Source organism: Pristis pectinata, chromosome 1, assembly GCF_009764475.1.
Source record: "Pristis pectinata isolate sPriPec2 chromosome 1, sPriPec2.1.pri, whole genome shotgun sequence".
In the NCBI taxonomy this organism is placed as follows: domain Eukaryota; kingdom Metazoa; phylum Chordata; class Chondrichthyes; order Rhinopristiformes; family Pristidae; genus Pristis; species Pristis pectinata.
This window is the reverse complement of record NC_067405.1, coordinates 117,574,714-117,595,644: the sequence shown is the minus strand read 5'-3', so window position 1 is coordinate 117,595,644 and position 20,931 is coordinate 117,574,714. Positions and strand designations below refer to the sequence as shown.

At 41.2% G+C, this 20,931-nt stretch overlaps 1 protein-coding gene across 8 annotated transcripts in view; it reads left to right on the top strand.

Annotated features, from left to right (window-relative positions):
• The window catches only part of inf2 (inverted formin 2), an 80,153-nt gene extending 62,533 nt beyond the window's left edge, over positions 1-17,620 (top strand). For 2 of the 8 annotated variants that reach the window (XM_052018079.1, XM_052018088.1), the window contains exons 19-23: positions 3,041-3,143; positions 3,500-3,709; positions 6,679-7,395; positions 10,185-10,241; positions 16,490-17,620. In XM_052018079.1, coding sequence (XP_051874039.1) covers positions 3,041-3,143; positions 3,500-3,709; positions 6,679-7,395; positions 10,185-10,240 — 1,086 coding nt within the window. In that variant the 3' untranslated portion in view covers position 10,241; positions 16,490-17,620. Of the gene's footprint in view, positions 1-3,040; positions 3,144-3,499; positions 3,710-6,678; positions 7,396-10,184; positions 10,242-16,489 lie in introns of those variants that run through there. The other 6 variants (XM_052018131.1, XM_052018123.1, XM_052018115.1 and 3 more) reach the window with 6 other exon arrangements.
• Positions 17,621-20,931: the final 3,311 nt, after the last annotated feature.

The following is a 20,931-nucleotide window of genomic DNA, read 5'->3' as shown; positions in this document are numbered from 1 at the left end:
CTAAATTACCTTGCAATGTCAAAAATATATAACCAAGATACACAGTTTGAGGTAGAAATAGAAAATGCTGGAAAAACTCAACAGGTATCTGAGGAAAGAAAAAACAGCCAATGTTTCAGGTCTGTGACCCTTTGTCAGAACTCAAAGATAGAGATGCAACACAAGCTTGAGGAACGCTACCTCACCTTCCATCTGGGCACGTGGACACGTCCAAACAATATTGATTTCTCAAACCTTAGATGACATGCTATTTCTTCCTGACTATATTAGAACCATTTCTGCCTTCTCTCCTACTGTAAACCAACTTGTATTTCTCTTTTGCTGAGGACTTAGTTTAGATTTTAAGGAGCTGGGAAGGAAATTAAAAATCCCTGCATTTCTCCCAGTGCTGTGTGCCAGTGAGAGTAAAGATAGGAAGGAAGATTAATGTTTGAGCAAAACAACAAGCTGCTGTAGGAACTTAGCAGGTCAGGCAGCATCTGTGCAGGCAAAGGGATTGTTGATGTTCAGGTCATGACCCTGCATCAGTATAAAGAGGTGAGGGGGAGCTATGGGGCAAGAGCTGGCAGGCTGCCAAGATTAATGTTTGCCTTGAGCCCTTCTGTGGCTGGTATGGTTTCAGACTCTTGGAACCAATTCTGGAGCTGGAGCAGGAGCAGAAGCAGGTTTCCATTATAGTTTTTCCTGTTTAATCTTTGCGTAAACACACAAAGAATGATGATTAAAGTTGATGAGCTGCAACCACATGTAGCCATGAAGTAATATAATTATTGCTTTTCCCTTTGTACTACCTCAATGTACTTATGTTTTGGAATGATCTGTATGAAGGCATGCAAAACATGTATCTCAGTACATGTGACAATAATAAACCAATTACCAAATGTGGTCTAAAAATAGTGAGAACTGGTGCTTAACATTCACCAATACTAGGTGCTTTTAAAAAGATAAGGACAAAATAAAGCTGATGATTCAAGGACTGATTTAAAGTTCTGGGCAAGAGATGCAAGGCGATGTGAGATAAAAGTTTTTTTTATTGGACCGGAACTTGAGGGAAATAAAATTACAGGGGAAATGAGACCAGTGAGGATGCTCAACAGAAAGCCAGCATGGACCAAATGAGCCTAATAGCCACCTCTTGTGCACTTGTAACTGTTTGTATGGGATCCTTGACTTTGTTTGCAAAAGCAGGTGTTTTATTTCACTTTGAACATTTAGAAGTGTTTTCAGTATTTTTTAGTTATTTAAATATTTTGACCTGTTTCTCAATGTCTCAAATCATCATTTGAAAGCAGGTCAAGGCCCTTTGACGACAATATGTTTCCCAATGGGACGTTAAAAGGGTAAATAAGCATCTAGCTGTTAATTACAATAACGAGGCAATTGTTTACTATGTGCTCTTGACTGGCCATTATTAGTGAATGTTGCTATACTGTGTGTTAGTCACAACTGACTTTGATCTATCCTGACAGCCCACTACTCATCTACCCACTAAACCCACTTTTACCTGAAGCAGGTCCCCCAGGAAAAATGTTGTCAAGGAAGCTGGCTTCTACCCAATCAACATACCCTGGGCATTCAGAAGCATTCCAAAATATGCAAAAACTATTAAAAATTAAACATTACATAAAAATAAAATTCTGATATTGGTTCAGCAGGCAACTCTACTGCAAAATGTTCACACTCCAGCATTGGTTCCTATGACAGCAGCAATCAGCTATCTGAAGTTCCAAATTTCTGCATACACTTGAATCAGAATTAGAGTCAGGTTTATTATCACTGACATATGTTGTGAAATCTGTTGTTTTGTGGCAGCAGTACAGTGCAAGACACAAAAATGACTGTAAGTTACCAATAAAAAAATAAATAGTGCAAAAGAGGAACGATGAGGTAGTGTTCATGGACCATTCAGAAATCTGATGGTGGAGGGGAAGAAGCTGTTTCTAAAACGTTGAGTGTGGGTTTTGGGGCTCCTGTACCTCCTACCCAATGGTAGTAATGAGAAGAGGGCATGTCCCGGATGGTGAAGTTCCTTAATGATGGATGCCACCTTCTTGAGGCACCGCCTCTTGAAGACGACCTCTATGGTGGGGAGGGTTGTGCCAGTGATGGAGCTGGCTGAGTCTACAACCCTCTGCAGCCTCTTTCGATCCTGCACATTGGAGCCTCCATACCAGGCAGTGATGCAACCAGTCAGAATGCTCTCCACCATACATCTGTAGAAATTTGCAGGAGTCTTTGGTGACATACCAAATCTCATCAAACTCCTAATGAAGCAGAGCTGCTGGCATGCCTTCTTCATGATTGCAACTTGATTGGGAGTTCCTGGAAGTGCAGGCTCTTTTGTGGAAATTTCAGGCCGTAACATTGCAAGCATGGTTCCAGCAAGGATTTCTGGATCACAATCTGGAATGGAAACTGACTGGCTTTCTATTTTACCCTTTCCAAACTTGGGACTGATAAACCCATCCAGACTGATTAGCCGAATCGCCACTAGGGACCGGAATTGGTATCTTCCTGTTCTGTACGGCTCGGTTGCTCATTAGATAATCTCCCTGAGCATTAAGAGGAACAATGTCGCTCACAACAGACTCAGTAAATACTGAAGCTCACTTTTCTGAGATTAGTTTTGCATGTAATTATGCAATTAAGTATACTTTTACATTCAACAACACATGGGTAAATGTGAAAATATATTTAACTGCCTGCAAATATAATCTCACTGGGTTCATCTTCATTTTGTTCAATATTGTTTTAACTGAAGCAATTAGAGGTGGCATGGTATGTCAATGAGATCAGGGTAGTAATTGGCCCCATAAGTGCATCTTAAGTTGAGGAGGGCACTACTAAAGGGACAGTAGAGTTCACTACATGATCCTGATCAAGGCCACCTGAATATTATAGAGGGGTATTTAAGCAAACAGACAGAGGCACCCACTTCTGTAAACACTCACACGTCCTGAATTGTGGATGATTGTTTCAGCCAAGTGGTCTTGTCTACATGTCGCCATTGTGAAATAATATTTCTTTCCTGTTATTAAAGGAAAATAAACTCCGGAAAGAACAGGTTGCAAAAGCAGAGAAGAGGAAACAAAAGCTTCAGGAAGAGGAAGCTAAAAGGCAAAAGGGAGAAAATGGACAAGTTGGTAAACAATGGTTTGAGTGAATATTTCTGAATGTCTCAATGTCAGGAATCCATGTATTGCATTTTGAAATCATGTTTTATCATTTCAATATTAAATTGTTTGCGTTTCCAAATATGTTTAAGGGCAGATGATGAGTCATAGAATTGCTCACCCATTAACCATGTTAATGTAAAATATAATAGTATAAAACAGTGAAGTTGAACATAAATGTCTTACTGTAACATCCCTATCTCATGTCACGTCACCAGATTTTCTTTGTTTCTGTGTTCTATTAATATGCCTGTTCCATACAAAGTTTATACTCTAATTCTTTAAATGAGACAACTCTAGTACATTGTGACTGTTTTGTTTTTCAGTTCCTAAGTCATCAATAAAGCAAGAGGAGGAATGTATTATTGATGCTCTTCTGTCAGACATAAGGAAAGGTTTTAAATTGAAGAAGACGGCTAGGAGCCATTGTGAAAACCTATCTGCTCCGAAACATTCTATTAATGAAGCTACGACTGAAATATGTAAGGGGAAGATATCACTAGGTATCACTGGCTGCATGCATGTTACTTCAAACTGTAAGCCTTACTTGCTTTAATCTGTAAAAGCAGAATTCCCATTGAGAAAGAACGTGTCTTCTTTAGGTAGCAGTTATTTAATTCATATTGCATATACCTGCTATTTTCAATTCTTTCAGTAGGTGAAGACAATACAGCCATGCATCAGCATAACAGATTTTTAGAGGTTAATTCAACATTGCTTAATATGCAACAGTGCACGTGCTTTAAAATTGCTTGCTGCAATAGGTGGGTGTATGCCTATATGTTTTAAAAAAAAGCCTTTGTGGAAACTATACTTTGCATATATTTACAGATCTGACACACTTTTCAAATAGCTTTAAATCTTAGATACATTTGATTTATAACAGCTGAATTTGTCATTTTTCAATCATTTAAAACCTACATCCAATGGAAAATGCATTTGTTCTGTTTTTGAACCAGGAAAACAAAACATTTTCCTACCATTTTGACGTGAGACTTAAAATCAGCCACAAGTTGCATTTCAGAATTGAGTTTATTTGTTGTATTGGCAGATTTATTTTTGTTAGATTTTCTTTGCTGAATAGTTTATTTCATAATTTTGTTTTGCTAATGAATACAGAATAGGCCAAAACTGAAAAAAATTATTATAAACTATGGAATGTTCAAAATGATGCTCAAAAGAAGTGTAATAAATAACTCTGGATACAAAAGCTATATACAAATGGGGTCAAATTAAGGGAAATGGTAAAAGGGCAAAGTTAAAGGCTCTTTATCTGAATGCACATAACACTTGTCACTTTGTGCAATCTATCTTGTGACAAAGAAATGGGTGTGGTCTCATAGCAATCACAGAGACATGGTTGAATGGTGACTGGGCTGGGAACCAAACATCTGGGTGCTTAACCTCTTGGGAGGATAGGCAGAAGTGAAAAAGAGTCTCTGAAATAATGAATTTAGTGGAAAGGAATGATCTTGTTAGATCAAGATGTACAGTATATCTAGTTGGGGTGCAGATAAGAAATGGCAATGACTGCTGCAAATATAGGACAATGTTAATCCATAAGTAATAGGCGTTTGTATGAAAGATGCTGCAATGATCATGGTAGAACTTTAATCTTTGATTAGTTTGCACAAACAATTGGCAATGGAGTGAATTTGGGATAGTTTCCTAGGAACCAAATTCTTAGGAATCTGTTGGGAACCAAATAAGGAACAGGCTATGTTAGATTTGATATAATGACATAGCATTATTTCATAATTTTGTTGTGAAACAAATTCTTCTGGGGAAGACTAATTATATTCTTACATTCAGATTTAGAGTGAGAAACTTCATTCTGAAGCTGGTGTCTTGAATAAAGGTGATTACAGATTATAAAGACAGGCTTGGCTAAAGTGGACTGGGAAAGTAAGATAGTTGATAAGCAGTGACAGACATTTAAAGAAATACTTCATTATTCTCAACAAAGGAATAATGGAATCCCTACTAAGCGAGAGACTAGAGGAACATATAGAAACAATGAATAATCAATGTGATCAACCTTATTGATTTTGCTTTGAAGTGAAAACAGAGAGAGGGTAGGCATTGGTAATACAATAGCTGTAATTTATTTAGATTTTCAAAAGGCTTCAATAAGGCACCCATTAATAAACTAATAGTTATACAGCATGGAAACAGGCCTTTTGGCCTAAATGGTCCATGCTGCCCAAGATGCCCATCCAAGCTAGTCCCATTTGCCAGTGTTTTGCCCATGACCCTCTAAACCTTTTCTATCCATGTAGCTGTTCAACTGGCTTTAAAACTTGTTATTGTACCTACCTCAACCAGTTCCTCTGGCAACTCATTCCACACACATATCACACCATGTTTAAAAAAAACAAAAAGTAGCCCCTCATATTTCTATAAAATCTCTCCCCTCTCACCTTAAACCTATGCCCTCTAGTTCTTGATTCCCCAATCCTGGGAAAAAGACTGAGTGCATTCATTCTATCTATGCCTCTCATGATTTTAAGCACCTCTACAAGATCACCTCAGAATTCTATACTCTAATCCTAGACTGTCCAACCTCTCCCTGTAACTCAGTCCCTCAAGTCCTGGCAAAATCCTTGTAAATCTTTTCCGTGCTTTTTCCAGTTTATGACTGAGGTTAGGGAATGCAAAGTTCAGGATGGACAGCAAAATGGCCTGCTAACTGACTTTGCGACTGAAAGCAGAGAGTAGGTGGGTATTTGCAGTGAGAGAAGGTGAGTGGTGGTATTTTACAAGAATCAGAGTTAGGACGTCTTTTGTTCACAATTCACACTAATGCTTTGGACTTCTGGAATCAAAATCAATTTCTGAATTTGGGAATGATGATGGCTCCCCACACATTCCCATCAATCCCATTCCCCTCCTGCAACCTATACTCTCTCACGTGCCCATTAACTCTCCCCTATTCTCCTCCCACCCACCTACACTAGGACTAACTTACATCAGCCAATGCGCCTCACAACCAGCACATCTTTGAGATGTGGAAGGAAAAGGGGTACTCATGGGAAACCCACACAGTCATAGGGAGAATGTGCCATCTCCGCATGGAAGGCACCAGAGCTCAGCATCGATGCAGGGTCATTGAAGGTGCTAGTCAGCAATACAAACCACTGCCCTGTAGTTGAAATTGCACATCTCAAAAGTTAAAATTTATGTTCAGCAACCTTATCCTACAATTTTGATCCATAATTATGTGCTGTACTATTTAATGATTATGATTTCCTTCCTAATTAAAGAAAACTCATCAAGAACTTTTCTGAAATGTTTCATGTATAGCTACTGAAGCACTGTCTTTCTGAGAAACTCTAGTATACTTTTGTATATTGTGATGTATTGTGGTGGTAACTGCTTTTATTTTAAATGGGTGAAGTAGGAGGAAAATACTTCAGATTTTGATTATTTAAACCATCTCTATTGATTATGGAGTTAGCTTTCACTTTCATAAATGTACAGATTTTTATTCATGTGTTGTTTACAGACCAAATTGACACTTCTACCGAAGACAAAGAAAGCACAGAGGTTTCTCAAAGCACAGCTACATCAACAATCATGGATGACAGTTCTAATTCCAAGGTGATGCCATTAGTCAGCCAGCAACCACCTGCTGAACAGAAACCTGCTGAAGACAAAACAATGATGAATACTGTGCTCCAATCAACTGATAACCACTTATCTAGCTCTGAAATAAACACACCTGAAACTAAATCAGGACATGAGAAAGTGAATGACAAGAATCTCGACACATGCACAACTGCTGGAAGTAAAGAAATCGTTTGCCAAGACAACCCCAGATCTAGCAATGAAGTATTAATTGCAAATGAGCATGAACAGTTGACACAATGTAATGCTGAAGTCTGTGTGGACATTGTGGACAAGGAAAAAGAAGTACTCTTTCATGGCAGTAATACGGATGGGAATTTATCTCAAGTTGATAATGAAATAAATTCTCAAAATGAAGATAGTATTGAGCACATTGACCCTACATGTGATATGCTTGACTCAAAGACCGACACGGTCACCAAAATGACAACATCACAAACAGTGGAACAAACTAATCCTGACATAAGTGCCACATGTCCTAACCAAGGACATAGTCACTCTGGTGATGTGTCACCTACAGGAAGTACTTCACCCAGATCTTCCCTAACACTATCTGGTTGGAAATCAAAAGACAGGAAAAGTAAGAAAACCAAAGGTACTTTTTTTTTCAGTTTCTCCAAAGCACACCAGTAAACATATCAGAAAATTGTTATCAAATATGGACTTATATAACTGAACTGCAAGTGAAATAATTCTTCTTTCTTTGTGAATTTGTGAAATACTGTTTTTAAGCTAACAAAACCTTTGTCAATTACCCAATCTGAACAATTCCCTGTTCTACTGCAAAGTCTATGTTAAATTGTCATTTACAAGGTGTCTCAAATGACTGATAGGACATCATCAGGTTTTCACACCATCACCACAATTTCCTGGTTATTATAGAATCATTACGACATGGGTGTGTTGTCCTGCAAGGGATAACCCTTGTTCTATGGTTAATTGTATTGTGGATCAGCACACATTCTCAATCAACCTTCCCAGTAACTAACAGTGGTGAGTCAAGATTTTGTCCAATTTTAGATCAATGGAAATGAAATAAATTCAGATGAATCCAGATGATGGAATAACAGTTTAAGAGTTTTCAATTTTAAAAAAAGTTGCATATTCAATTAGAATATACAACTACCTTTGAAAGAGTAGAAAATGGATAACCTTTCATTATTTTACACGTTACACTGGCAGCTCGCAAAGCCTATTAGTTATGCCTGAGGCAGAATCATTGTTAGTTTACAAAAAGATGCAGTGGCCAATTAATACATAATAAGATCCTAATGAAGGTAACTGAGTGCTCCATCTGTTTCTTTTCGGCAAACATTGGCCAGGAAATAACTCATAGCAGAAGCTTTTTAAATAACTGCCAGAATACTATTTTTATCCATGAAATATCAACAATGGATCTGTGAAATACTTCTGTGAAAAGGCAATATATCCATCTTTCTCTCACTCTTGATATTGCACTTAAATGTTGGGCAGAAATGAAGTTGAATCAGATCAAGCTTGATCAAATTCAACTTCATTTCTGCCCAACATTTAAGTGCAATACCAAGAGGGAGAGAGATGGATATGTTGCCTTTCAAATCAATTAAACCAAAGAATGAAAACCTAACTATATTAAGTTGATTAAATGTACGTAACTGGAAGATTAGCTGAAACGAAGGCATTTTCTACCAGATTGTACCTTGAGTATTGTGGCTTGACAATCAGACTGAACACAAAGGAAGCATTCAAGTCATGGTATCAATGCAGAGAAGAGCCAGGGGTTAAAGTCAAGCACCAGATTTGAGAATTATAAAGAAACATTAAGGCTTTGAAAGAAAGTGATAAAATGAAACCTTGAATTGATATATAAGGTATTAACTGACACAGATGAGAAAAGAGAACACAAAATACTATTTCAGAGTAAGCAAAGGCAATAGAATTAGTGGCCAAAACTGAAAGAAAGTCCCGAATTATCACAAACAATTTATTCATGAAATAGGTGATCAAATTCAGAACAGAAACAATAAATGCAGGAAATACTTAATAGAGCAGGCAGCACCAGGGAGAGAATCTAAGTCAATGTTTCAGATCAATGGCCTTTAATTAGAATATCTGGAACGGTCTCTTCTTCAGGCCAGTGGTGACAAAAAGCATTTGTTTCTGATCCCATTAAATAGCTAGGATGAGAGAATTTGAAAAACCTTTCTCCACTGTTATTTGAATTTACTTTCTAATAAAGGGAAACGTTATAATCCACAGCTTTCCAGAGATTTGATGCCTATTATTCAATGTTTTTCAGAAATGTTACAATACTTCTGAATTAAAAAACTAAAAGCATACAATATTACATTATAGCAACACAGCAGTTTAATTGCTTCACTAAACCTTGAGCTATTATGCTACTATCTATTCCCCTGTCAACCTCTTTCATAAACTGGGAAGTATTGAAACAAATTGCTTTTAATTCTGTATTACTCCCACTGGGGTGCATTTGAGGTTCCAAAATGGGTGCTAATTTTCTAGATGTCTTTCATTCTCTATCCTTGGAGGGAGCCTCAATTAGATCTCATCTAGAGTATTGCAACCAGTCCTAGCCACTACATCTTAGGAAGAATGTGTTGACCTGGGAGAGAATGTTGTATTGATTTACTCAAGTGATACAAGAACTCTGAATGCCAGAAATAACTCTTGGTCAGACAGCATCTGGGAAGAGAGTTCAGAATGCTTCAGGTCAATGATCTTTATTCAGAAGACACTGCATCACCTATCAACAGCAGTGTATTTCCAGCATTTTCTGTTATTATTAACTGAATGGTACTTGGGTTTTAAAGGTTAAATTACAAGGAGAGATTTCAGTAACTAGGACTGTAGTATGCCTGGAATTTAGAATGTTAAGGGATGATTAAAGGTTATTGAAGGGAATTGATCAGGATGGACAGAGGGAAGTTATTTTCACTTACTAGCATTAGGTCTTCGGGGTGAAATTGGGAAATATTTCTACATGCAGACGGTGGTAAAGATTTGGAACTCTCTTACATTAATAGCAACTAATGCCAGGTCAATAGTCAGTTTTAAATCTGAGTTAGATCACTTTTTGGCAACAAAAGAGAATGAGGAGAATAAAATTGGGTATAAGAAGATGGTTACAATTTCAGCCTGGCTTCACTAAATGGTGAAACAGGTTCCAGGGACTAAAACAGCTTACTTCTAATGTCCTCTCCCTTTGGAGAGTCCTTCTCTGTGGTCTAAGTTATTTGGAAGCAGGCTAGACTTGAACAAGCCATTAGCAAACTATTGATCTAGATTTTTCATGCTTATGTGTTTGATTAAAAACTTAATACTTTTACTCTGAACTGAATTTGTTTGCAAATACTCATTTGTTTGTTACATTTTGTTTTAAAACAGATGCCTGCTCTGAAAATACAAGCAATAAATCTAAAAAACATTGTTCATTGCACTAAGGTATGTCTGAATCGCATGTACACAACATTCTTTAACCACCGTATGTTTACTTGTTTTCTGCTGGAATACTTTATTGAATGAAAAAGAATTTACTCTGTTGCATGAAAACATGATTATTGAGTCAGTGAACACCACTGCTGAACCTCTAATTTGCTTAGAGAGACTGGCCAAAATCATTGTTCCCAGTCAGTGTCTAAGAATCTGAGGTGAGATTGAACTTAGGTAGAACTATGATATGGGGGATATTGCATTAGCTATCTATTAGTCACTCCACCATCATTCAATGTCTTTGAATTTTATTACAGCCAAATATAATGCATTTTGTGAAGTGGCAAAAATTATTCCATTTGTTTTGCATCACCTCGCCTCCCAAGGTAGTCACTCACTCCCATGTTGGTTCAAAATAAGAACATGTTGTGCCACAGAGCTACATATGAGGAAGCCTGATGATTGGCTATTGAACAGGATTAGGAATCATGACTGATTTCTCCTTCTATTTTCAGTCTATGGACATCCAGTCCAATTAATTTATCACCAGTACTATTTCAGCGAACACTAACCTTCCCATCACAGACCCTGATGGGCCAGCATCCACACCTCAACTTACTGAATTAGCTAATAAAAGGTCTTTGACAAAGTCAGAAAATTATCTTGAAAGATTTAAAATCAGAACCAGACTGATCAGGAACATTCCTTTTCAATATCTGCCCAATGTGGAAGTTGAAGAATTGGCAAGATTCCTAAAAATTCTGCAATGATTTCTCTTACAAGTATAAGAATGTAGCAGGTGCAAAGGAGAATGAGCTTAGCAGGAATGCCTTCCATAGTTCACCTCCTACTATTTATTGTTAATGTTCATGCATCAACTGGGCGCTAATGGAAGTAGATCCCAATGAGAAAGACAAAAGTATTAAAGAAGAATGTTATGAGTGAGGAAACAGATTCAATGGGTCTCAAAAGCAAGGACTCTGAACACAGTCTGGCAGTAAGTGATTTATTTACAAAAGACAAGTGTGGAAAAATGGTAATGGGAATAACACACACAGTTTATAGCGAGCAGGGAAAATTGCACTGGGGATAAAACACACAGTGAACTAGGTGCACACAATCAAGGAAAAACAATACAATACCCACCACCCCTTGACTCAGTGTCCCTAGTAGCATAGAGCTGTGCCTGCACTAAAACACTCCCAACACTTTAACAGTGCACACCTCACCAACAATTTCTCCAGTGCCATTCCACAGTACTTGGCCTGGAGTGAAGCAGGGTGATCTCTCAAAGATGGCAAAGAGAGCGAGCCAAGCACATGTGGTGCCTTTTATAGTGCTGGAGGGCTTGGGGGGGGGGGGGGGGGGGGGGGGTCCAGCCCAGGTAATTTACAGGGGGCCAATGGTCAGGTGTGTGTTGATGGGTGGGGCAGAGCCAAACCTTGATTTGCAGTGGTGTCTTCTGACCAGGTAGTGGGCAGTGCTGTCACGTGACAGCCATGACCCTCCACAATACAATCCACCCCTCGGAAGTCACACCACTGGCCAATCATTACATGGAATACCAAGATAAGAAAACCCATATATCGTAATAGAAGTCCTACCCTTAACAGACCGATAAACTATGGTAACAACTATTTCTAAACTTAAAGCTGTACGTTAATAAACAGCACTAATGAAAGGCAGAGGTGCTCTTGATAATCTAGCAAGCGCAATATACAGACAGCAATAACAATGAGAATGAGCTCAGCTGCCCAGTGGATGACAGTTGCCCACCATCCCCCCCCCCAAGAGACACAAACGGCCACCAGTTTCCCCATGAGGTGTCAAGCTGGAGGAGCTGGTCCCTCGCTTTTTGAATTTTAGCTACCGAGTCCTGAATGTGAGCAGCCAAGTGGGTGATGTTCCTCGACTCATCATGGATAAATGTGCAGCACTCCTTACCAACCACTGCACAGGTACCACCATCAGCAGCGAGTAGGTAATCCAGGGCCGTTTGATTCTGCAGGGCGACCGTCCTGACAGCCGTCAGCTTTGCTGCTGTCCATGTCCGGGCATCTTCGGTGTGTTGCAGTGCCACTGCCATTTCGTTGGCCAAAGTCTCAAGCATGCTGGTCATCTGGATGACCTCACAGGACAATCGGGCCGTGCCATACCTGGGAAAGGCTATCATCAGAAACCTCTTCGCCTCCATAATGGCCCTCTTGTCCTGGTGGCCGCTGTATGTCAGCTGCTCCCTAACATTGTCTAGGGAGTGGATGTAGGGCACCATAAACACTGGCAAGAGGCAACTGTACCAGCTCGCAGGGAGCCATGGGTAGGCACGGTGGCCGCAAATCCAGTGGGTCCCATTCAAAGTCCATTAGCCCCCAGCTTAGCGGCACCATAGCAGTGGTCACTGGGGCACCCGGATACCTGTCTCACTTGCGGTCGCTGAGACTGACTGAAAGGTTGGAACCATGCTCATTCGGGAACCTGCACCAGCATTCCTTGGGTCTGCTCACCGGCTGTGGAATGAGCCTTAGAGTTGGGACTTGGGTGGAGGTCAAATTGTGGGGAGGGAAATACCAGTTCCTGAAACACCCACCCCATCGGGGATCACTGGAAGAGATGTTATGTAGTGGTGAGGGGAGTGGTGGAAGACTGCCATTTGCACCCCCCCCCCCCCCAAACAGATATGCCAAAACCCACAGGAGCGAAAAGTCTATGCAAACAGTTCATCTGACAGTCATCCAGCAGGATCGGCGTAAGTGGCAGAGCTTCAGGCAGAGATTTGGTCCAGAAACCGAGCAGGATTCTGTGCCCTTGGATCTTCTGCCAGAGGCTCCATTTGGCAACCGGCTCACTGGCCGAGATCTGTAATTCAAAAGGGACACCTGCCTGGTGGCGAGCAACTGGCAGTGCTTGTTCAACAGCTTGCTTTGCTGTTTCAAAAGCAGCCTGTTGTTTGGGTCCCCATAAAAACGTGGCTTTCTTAAGGGAGACCCTATAGAGTGGTCTAAAGAGCATGGTAAGGTGTGGTATATGCTGCTGCCAATAACCTAGGAGACCCACAGAGCTCTGGGTGTTGGTTTTATTTGAGGGGATGGCAAAATTCAAAATGTTATTCTTGGCAGTCTCGGGAATATCTTGTTGGCCTGAGTGCCATTGTATTCTGAGAAACAGGACATTCTGGCTGGGGCCCTGCACCTTATCAATATTAATAGCCCAGCCCCGTTCCCCGAGGGAGGAGATTAGCATACGAAGTGCCTCTGAGACAATGGTCTCAGACGGACCTTGTAGGAGGACATCATCGATATAATGGGCAATTGACACCTCTGGGGGAAGTTGAATGCGTTGTAAAGCGCAGGAGGTTAAACCATGGCTATGAACCTTGAGGTAGGCGACAGCATGAATATTGTCTCCCGTCCTAGGTAAATGCAAACTGGTCTTGGGAATCGTGATGGAGTGGAATGGAAAAGAAAGCATTGGCTAAATCCACCACTGCATACCAAGGCTTGTCTGGGCGCCTCGCAATATCCTCCACTAGAGTGACTATGTCAGGCACAGTGGCAGTGAGAGGGGGAGCAGACTTGTTGAGGTGTCTGTAGTCCACAGTCATGCGCCACGTCCCATTCTTTTTGCGGATGGGCCAGACGGGACTGTTGAAGGGAGAGGCTGCGGGTCTAATGGTGCCCTCCCTTGGTAGGGCTTGGATGGCCTCAGTGATATCTTGGTGTCCCCCTGGCACTCTGTACTGTCGGCTACAAACTACCTTGGAGGGAGGAGGGACAACTGGTTCCCATTTGGCTGCCCCAATTATGACTGGAGCCCATGCGACCCCAAATGTAAACTTGCCTCGGTTAGTACGAAGGGACTGTCCCTTTAAAATGTGGATTCCTAGAATCCACTCAGGCGAAGCTGCTATCAAAACTTATGGGTGAAGGAGGTTGGTTCCCAATGGCCATGCAGATTGTGACTTCCCTCGCAGGTAAAAGGGAACCCCCAACCCCTCTATTTGCATCTGTGTCCCTTTCCACCCGGCGGGGTTGCCCGGGATGATAAGGTGTTGGGCACTTGTGTCGATGAGTGCCATCCACCTCGCTGTTCCCCCTTCCCCAATGTACAGCTACGGGTATATGTGGCCTCAGGTCCCCCAGGCGGGAGAGGGCAATGGAACAAATGTGCCGGGGGCCCTGGCCTTCATCCTATGGGACGGGGGTGAAGGTTCCTGTTGGCGGAGATGGGACATTGCCTGTCTCAGCAGGTCCCGGAGCTCAGCCTTGATGGCGTCCCTCACGGTCTTCCCATTAGCTGGTCTCATGAGGGGCAGGACCACTGGCCTCAAATCAGGGTGTGCAGTGGTGACCAGGTATCCCGCTGATGCGCTGGTCACCCTGGTGTTTCCTAAAAGTTGCGATCACGGGCTCCCTCGTAAATGCCATTCACCAGCACCCACTCCCTAATGCCCTTGGTGCCCTCACTGACCGTGTTCCATTGCAGTCACCCATGTAAGTCCCACTTGAGAAGGGTAAGGTACCACACCCTCACAGTGGTCACTACCTAACCTCACAGGGTAGTGCCATCCGGATCCCTTCCTGTGGCGCCCATAGGGCATTGTTGACACTCTGCTGGTCAGACAGGCTCCCCAAGGCACTTGCTTCCTGGTGAGAGAGGCTCACATTGGGGGCCCCCTCATCCCACAGTCGGAGCAGCTATGCAGCCAGGTGCTTGCCAGCTGGCCCAGCTCCTTGACCAAAATCCCGGGTCTCTGTAGTCTCAGAGTGACCACAGGCACATTCCCTTGTGGCCTCCTCATCCTCAACTCCCCTCCCCTCTGTGGCAGACCTGGGACCATGTGGTGATGGGTCAAGCCTGCAGGGGTTCGGGTGCGTGGTGGGGGGGGGGGGCGGCGCAGGCATGTGTGATGGGATCCAGGTTCCTCAGGCACCCCCTCCTTGTCATTATCCATCCATATATCCCCATCCCCCAGCTATGCATCCAGTTTGTCACCGTGCTGGACCAGAGCTCAAATTTTGAGTGGGTCCAGGTGCCAGCCAGACCAGTGGGCTGCCTGCGCCTGCTGCATTTGGATCAGCCTGCAGGTGGCCTCAAGGTCGTTGGCTCTGGTCTGGGCAGCCTGGACTGCCTCTTGCAGCGTAGAGCAGTGCTGCTAGAGCACCTTTATCTCGTCTTTCAGTGACACATATCTTGTATCTGGCCAGTAATCCCGACCTGGCGTCTCAGGAGGGACGCAAACAGCCAGAAGGAACCCCTTTGACTCCCCTTAGCCTTTGGGAACCCTGACTTCTTAAGGAGAGAGACCACATGGTACCCCATTTTCTCACCACACGGGTCTAACTGCTCAGCCCAGTCCACTGGTTTACTGTGGTCCGCCAGCATGCTGGCCAAGTTCCCAAGTCCCTCCCGTCAGTCCACCCGGGAATCCTATCCTCGGCGCCTGCACTGGTTTTCTTGCCCTTGTTCCAGAACATCCCTCCCCACAACTGTGTTCAGTCAAGACCTTTGAGACCCTGCTTGCAGCGCCAATTGTTGAGTGAGGAAATAGATTCGATGGGTCTCAAAAGCAAGGACTCTGAACATAGTCTAGCAGTAAATGATTTATTTACAAAAGACAAGCATGGGAAAATGGTACTGGGAATAACACACACACACAGTTTATAGTGAGCATGGTGGGGGAAAGAAAGGGGGGGGGGGAAAAAGAGGGAAAAAAAAAATCACACCAGGGATAAAACACACAGAACGAACTAGGCACACACAATCAAGGAAAAACAATAGGATACCCACCACCCCTTGACACAGTGCAGGCACAGCTCTATGCCACTAGGGACACTAACTAAAACGCTCCCAACCCTTTAACAGTGCACACCTCACCAATGAGTTCAAATGCCATTCCACAGTACTCAGCCTGGAGTGAAGCAGGGTGGTCCCTCAAAGATGGCAAAGAGAGTGAGCCGAGCACACGTGGCGCCTTTTATAGTGGAGGGCTGGGGGGTCCAGCCCAGGTAATTTACAGGGGGCCAATGGTCAGGTGTGTGCTGATGGGTGGGGCGGAGCCAAACCTTGATTGGCAGTAGTGTCTTCTGACCAGGTAGTGGGCAGTGCTGTCAGGTGATAGCCACAACCCTCCACAATACAAGTGTACATAGGAGAAAAGGAAGAAAATTAGTCCTTTCATTCCAACACAAAAATTCCATAAGTCACTTAGCTTAATCCTTATTATCTGAAAAATAAAACTTTGTGTTTGATATTTGTTTCAGAAGAACGAAAGACACAAGAAGAAAACTTTGGAGGCATCCTAATCAAGAGTTGTCACCAACTCGTGTGTTTTCTAGAACAAAAATAATAACATTGTTTACCTGGACTATTCTAAATCTTCCAAGAGTCTTGCAAATATGCAATATTGTTGAATGTACATTTTAAATAAGCATGTATGTTAGGTTTATAAGGTTGATTAACATCAAAACAATTTTTGAAAAAGTGTAAATGTTTGAAATAAAAGTGGAAAGAAAGTTGAGAGTAAGGTATGTCAGTTGATCTATGCTCACACTGGCATTTCAAATTCAGCAAAATTCTATTAGCATCAAGGATTCAAAGATTATACATTCAAATGATAACATTTTACTGTAGGTACTTTAATCATAGTGACAGTAATCTCTTTCCTGAAACTGCAGGATCTGGAATTGTGGTCTAACCTGACACTGGAGCTAAGAGTCTCACTGAAAGCTAATTCCCTGCAGTTTCATGATGTAAGTCTTGATGGACAGCTTGAATTCTGGAAATTTAGGGTTGATCTCCTGTCATGAAATTACCATGAAAGAGGAGGGTGTAACTAAATATTGGCTCTTTGCAATCTTGAACATAACATTTGGTGCAAGAATATTTTCAGCCCCAAGTCAAGATAATAGTTGTATTAAGATCCTGAAGGTTGCTTCTTTCTTAGTATGGTGAGCATTTACATAAATAATGCCCAAATGTCTAATGCCCAGCTTTATGCAACAGATCTTAAAAATTTGTATTTTTGAATGAAAAATGCACTCTAATATCTGCTTTATTTTGTTATATTCATTCTGAATCTTATTTTCAAGAAGTGTTTATGTGTTCCAATGAATTGGATTTTTTTTGTATCTTTTGAACTTTGTTGCAATGAATAGAATTTTCTTAACAATAACTTGTTTTTCTACAAGAATAATCTTTATATTTGAACTTTATTTTAACAGTATATTTTTGTCAGAGTGTCCCCTTTATGCCTTAAATATAGTAGTCCTGCTTCGCTTCAAAGCAATAAATTGGTGAAGGGCACAGACCAACCTTGACTTTGTGCAACCTGTAATATAGCAGCTGGCTGCAGATTGGAATATTTCAGGAGAAAATAAAATAACAATAAAGAAATAAAGACATTTTTGAGAAATGTTTATCAAGTATTTTATAGCTCTTCACACAAGTGCATTTCTATATAAAGTACCAGGCAAGCTGAGGGAAAGATTCAAGGTTTACTGATTTTTTTTTACTGATAATGTCTAACACACATCATAGAACATTACAAACACTAATAGGGAAAATTACTTAGTATTAGTGCAGAGCTCAACTTGTTGGAAATGAACATCAATGTGAGCATAATTTTCCATCTATTAAAAGTGAAAATTACTCATTGAAGAACTGTGTGTGGCCTATGAAATCAGTGCACAGATTATTATAGGAAGGATGTGGAAGCATTGGAAAGGGTGCAGAGGAGATTTACCAGAATGCTGCCTAGTTTAGAGAGTATGCATTATGAGGAAAGACTAAGGGATCTAGGGCTTTACTCTTTGGAGTGGAGGAGGATGAGAGGAGACATGATAGAGGTATACAAAATATTAAGAGAAATAAATAGAGTAGACAGCCAGCACCTCTTTCCCAGGGCACCAATGCTCAATACAAGACGGCATAGCCTTAAAGTAACGGGTGGGAAGTTCAAGGGAGATATCAGAGGAAGATTTTTTTTTACCCAGAGAGTGGTTGGGGCATGGAATGCACTGTCTGGGGTGGCAGTAAAGGCAGGTACATTGGTCAAATTCAAGAGATTGCTAGATAAGCATAAGGAGGAATTTAAAATAGAGGGATATGTGGGAAGAAGGGGTTAGATAGTCTTAGGCAAGGTTTAAAGGTCAGCACAACATTGTGGGCTGAAGGGCCTGTATTGTGCTGTACTGTTCTATGATTTTATCATCATTGTAATCCAAATTCTTGAAACACATTACCATTATGAAAAGATCTTTGCATGCAGCACTAAATTTAACCCTCCTACATTTATGGCTAATAATGAAACACCATTTTCAAACTCCAGTCAACTCCAGAGCACCTGATCATGTGCTGTTTACAAGTTTCATTTAAGATTGTCCCTTTCCTCTGCTATGATAGTCACTAACATGCTTCCTTTGGGACTCCACTAAACACCCATCTCCAATTAAAATTATGATAGAAGAACTTCCAGAAATTTAAGACATGGTTTTTCCAAAAAAAAACATTGTATTCCAATTTGTAAAATGTCTGCTTTTAATGGTAGGCTTCCCATTTTGTTTAGACAGCTCCACCAATTATTGGAAGTCTTTGCTCAATAACAACAGACTCGGGAAGGGGGTGGGAAGATAAATAATAACTGCTGATGTCCCAAAGTAAAATCAATGACAAGTTAATTGGAAATGAGTGAGACTGGCAAAAAGTCCAGATTCATCACATTCTGAATCATTTAGAGACTTAAGATTATGATATCTTCATTTCTGAGTTGGAAGAATGTGCATTGAACCCTACTCAAGAGACTTGAGCATATATTGGGGTATTTGTGCATGGGAGGGGAAAAAAAAATTCGCACCAGGGATCAAGAACACAACAAACTAGGCACACACAATCAAGGAAAAACAATACGATACTTGCCACCCCTTGACTCAGTGCAGGCATGGCTCTTTGCTACTAGGGACACTAACTAAAATGCTCCCAACCCTTTGACAGTGCACAGCTCACCAACGATTTCTCCGGTGCTGTTCCATGGTACTCAGCCTGGAGTGAAGCAGGGTGGTCCCTTGAAGATGGGACAGAGAGTCAGCCGAGCACATGTGGCGCTTTTTATAGTGCTGGAGGGGTCCAGCCCAGATAATTTACAGGGGGCCAATGGACAGGTGTGTGCTGATGGGTGGGCCACAGCCAAACCTTGATTTGCAGTGGTGTCTTTCAACCGGGTAGTGGGCAGTGCTGTCATGTGACAGCCACGAACCTCCACAATACAAGTGTACATAGGAGAAAAGGAAGAAAATTAGTCTTGTCATTCCAACATAAAAATTCCAGAAGTCACTTGGCTTAATTCTTATTATCTGAAAAATAAAATTTGTGTTAGATTTTCCTTGCTTAGTTTATTTTCACTAATAAAGCAAGAGGAGGAATGTATTATTGATGCTCTGTCAGACATGTAGAAATTTGCAGGAGTCTTTGGTGACATACCAAATCTCAAACTCCTAATGAGGAGCTGCTGGCATGCCTTCATGATTATGACTTGATTGGGAGTTCCTGGAAGTGCAGGCTCTTTTGTGGAAATTTCAGGCCATAACATTGCAAGCATGTTTCCAGCAAGGATTTCTGGATCACAATCTGGAATGGAAAAAGGCTGGCTTTCTATTTTACCCTTTCCAAACTTGGGACTGAAACCCATCCATACTGATCAGCTGAATCACCACCAGGGACTGGAATTGGTATCTTCCTGTTCTGTACGGCTCGGTTGCTCATTAGATAATCTCCCTGAGCATTAAGAGGAACAATGTGGTTCATAACAGACTCAGTAAATACTGAAGCTCACTTTTCTGAGATTAGTTTTGCATGTAATTATGTAAACTTTTACATTCAACAACACATGGGTGAATGTGAAAGTATATTTAATTGCATGCAAATATAATCTCACTGGGTTAGTCTTCATTTTGTTCAATATTGTTTTAACTGAAGCAATTAGAGGTGGCATGGTATGTCAATGAGATCAGGGTAGTAATTGGCCCCATAAGTGCATCTTAAGTTGAGGAGGGCACTACTAAAGGGACAGTAGAGTTCACCACATGATCCTGATCTGTGAATATTCACCATTGTGACAATTTGGATTTAAGACTTTATCTGTCAGAACTTGGATTCAACATGTTGAGGGCCATCTGCTATTTTCTGGAACAAAATATGCAAAAAGAAAATTTACCTTCTGTCTAAGAGAACTATCAAACCTTGACTGCAGTTTTTTCCCCTAAGAAAGTGGAATACATTTTGGGGTTTTGCCTCATATCAAGGAATAAAGTTTTAACTGGGAAATTGATAAAGCTCAGCACAGAGAGATATTTTCAGATGTTTTTGGAATTTAAATCAAAGACTGTGCTAGTAACTTACTGTCCGATTTCCATAACCCTGTTAAACATTAAGGATTTTCCAGTGCTCCTGAATGAGATGAAACGGTAATTTCAAATCACATTCTAGATCAGAAATGTAAAGTTACTCCATCATTTGGGAAGAGTCAGAAACATTTTTGAGTGGGATTCAATAACCTGAATACCTGAGTAAGATCATTGGTTTGATTTTGAAGTTAAAGTTAGGAAGTGTGCAGTTAATTAATTATTCCCTTTCTTGGAAAGGTTTGTCCTAGTCTCTGACCAGTTTAAAAGAACTACATCTGATATCCTGACTACCGTCTGAGAAATGG